Raw genomic sequence first — 741 nt, forward strand, 5'->3', positions numbered from 1 at the left:
TTTAAAGACAATCATATGATTATCATACATGGCATTTTAATTTTAGATAAAAGCATCGTAGATGTGAGTTACTGGAGATGCTTGTGAGGAGGTAGTGAAATAGAACAGAAATGGAATAAGCTCATGTAAATATGGTCTTAAGAAATATGTTCAATATATTAATAATTTAAATTCTTATTTTAAGGGACTGTTGTAGAACCACCCAAACCACCAACTCTCTTTCTAACTGGAGCAGTGGAAACGGAAAGTAATTTAGATGGTGAAGATGAGGAAACTGAAGAAAAAATGAATAATCAAAAAGATGACAACATGCAAGCTGTAGAAAAACTGGGTAGGCACAAAGTATTCTCTTTGAAATAATTTGAGTTTTTCCTTTGTGAACACTTTTCTCCCTTTATTGTGAATATAATGTGAAGAATTTTAGAGACATAAAATAGATGATTATTAATATGAACATCATCATACTTGTGGAGACTTGTTGGAGACCAAGTGTTCTGGTTACCTAGTGCTGCTCCAACCAGAATATACCACAGATGGGATGGCCTTAACAAACAGGAGTTTATTCTTACAAATTGAAGGCTTTAAATACAAGTTCAAAGTGCCAAACTCTAGGGGCTAGGTGAAAGTCTCTCAACCTTGGGCTTTAGCTCTGCTTCCAGTTCCACGCCCACTGAAGCTAGAGGCTTTTCTTCACTCAGACAGCTGCTGGCTGCTGAGGCTGCCAAGCCCAAGGTTGACAAG

At 36.8% G+C, this 741-nt stretch overlaps 1 protein-coding gene across 1 annotated transcript in view; it reads left to right on the top strand.

The window, feature by feature from the left end:
* The window catches only part of LOC103206462 (inaD-like protein), a gene marked incomplete at its 3' end in the record, with an annotated part of 197884 nt that overhangs the window by 53357 nt on the left and 143786 nt on the right, over positions 1-741 (top strand). The window contains exon 11 of the mRNA XM_007951916.2: positions 185-331. Coding sequence (XP_007950107.1) covers positions 185-331 — 147 coding nt within the window. The remainder of the gene's footprint in view (positions 1-184; positions 332-741) is intronic.

The sequence above is a fragment of the Orycteropus afer genome, unplaced genomic scaffold (assembly GCF_000298275.1).
Source record: "Orycteropus afer afer isolate SDZICR_OR568_19922 unplaced genomic scaffold, OryAfe1.0 scaffold00318, whole genome shotgun sequence".
In the NCBI taxonomy this organism is placed as follows: Eukaryota; Metazoa; Chordata; class Mammalia; order Tubulidentata; family Orycteropodidae; genus Orycteropus; species Orycteropus afer.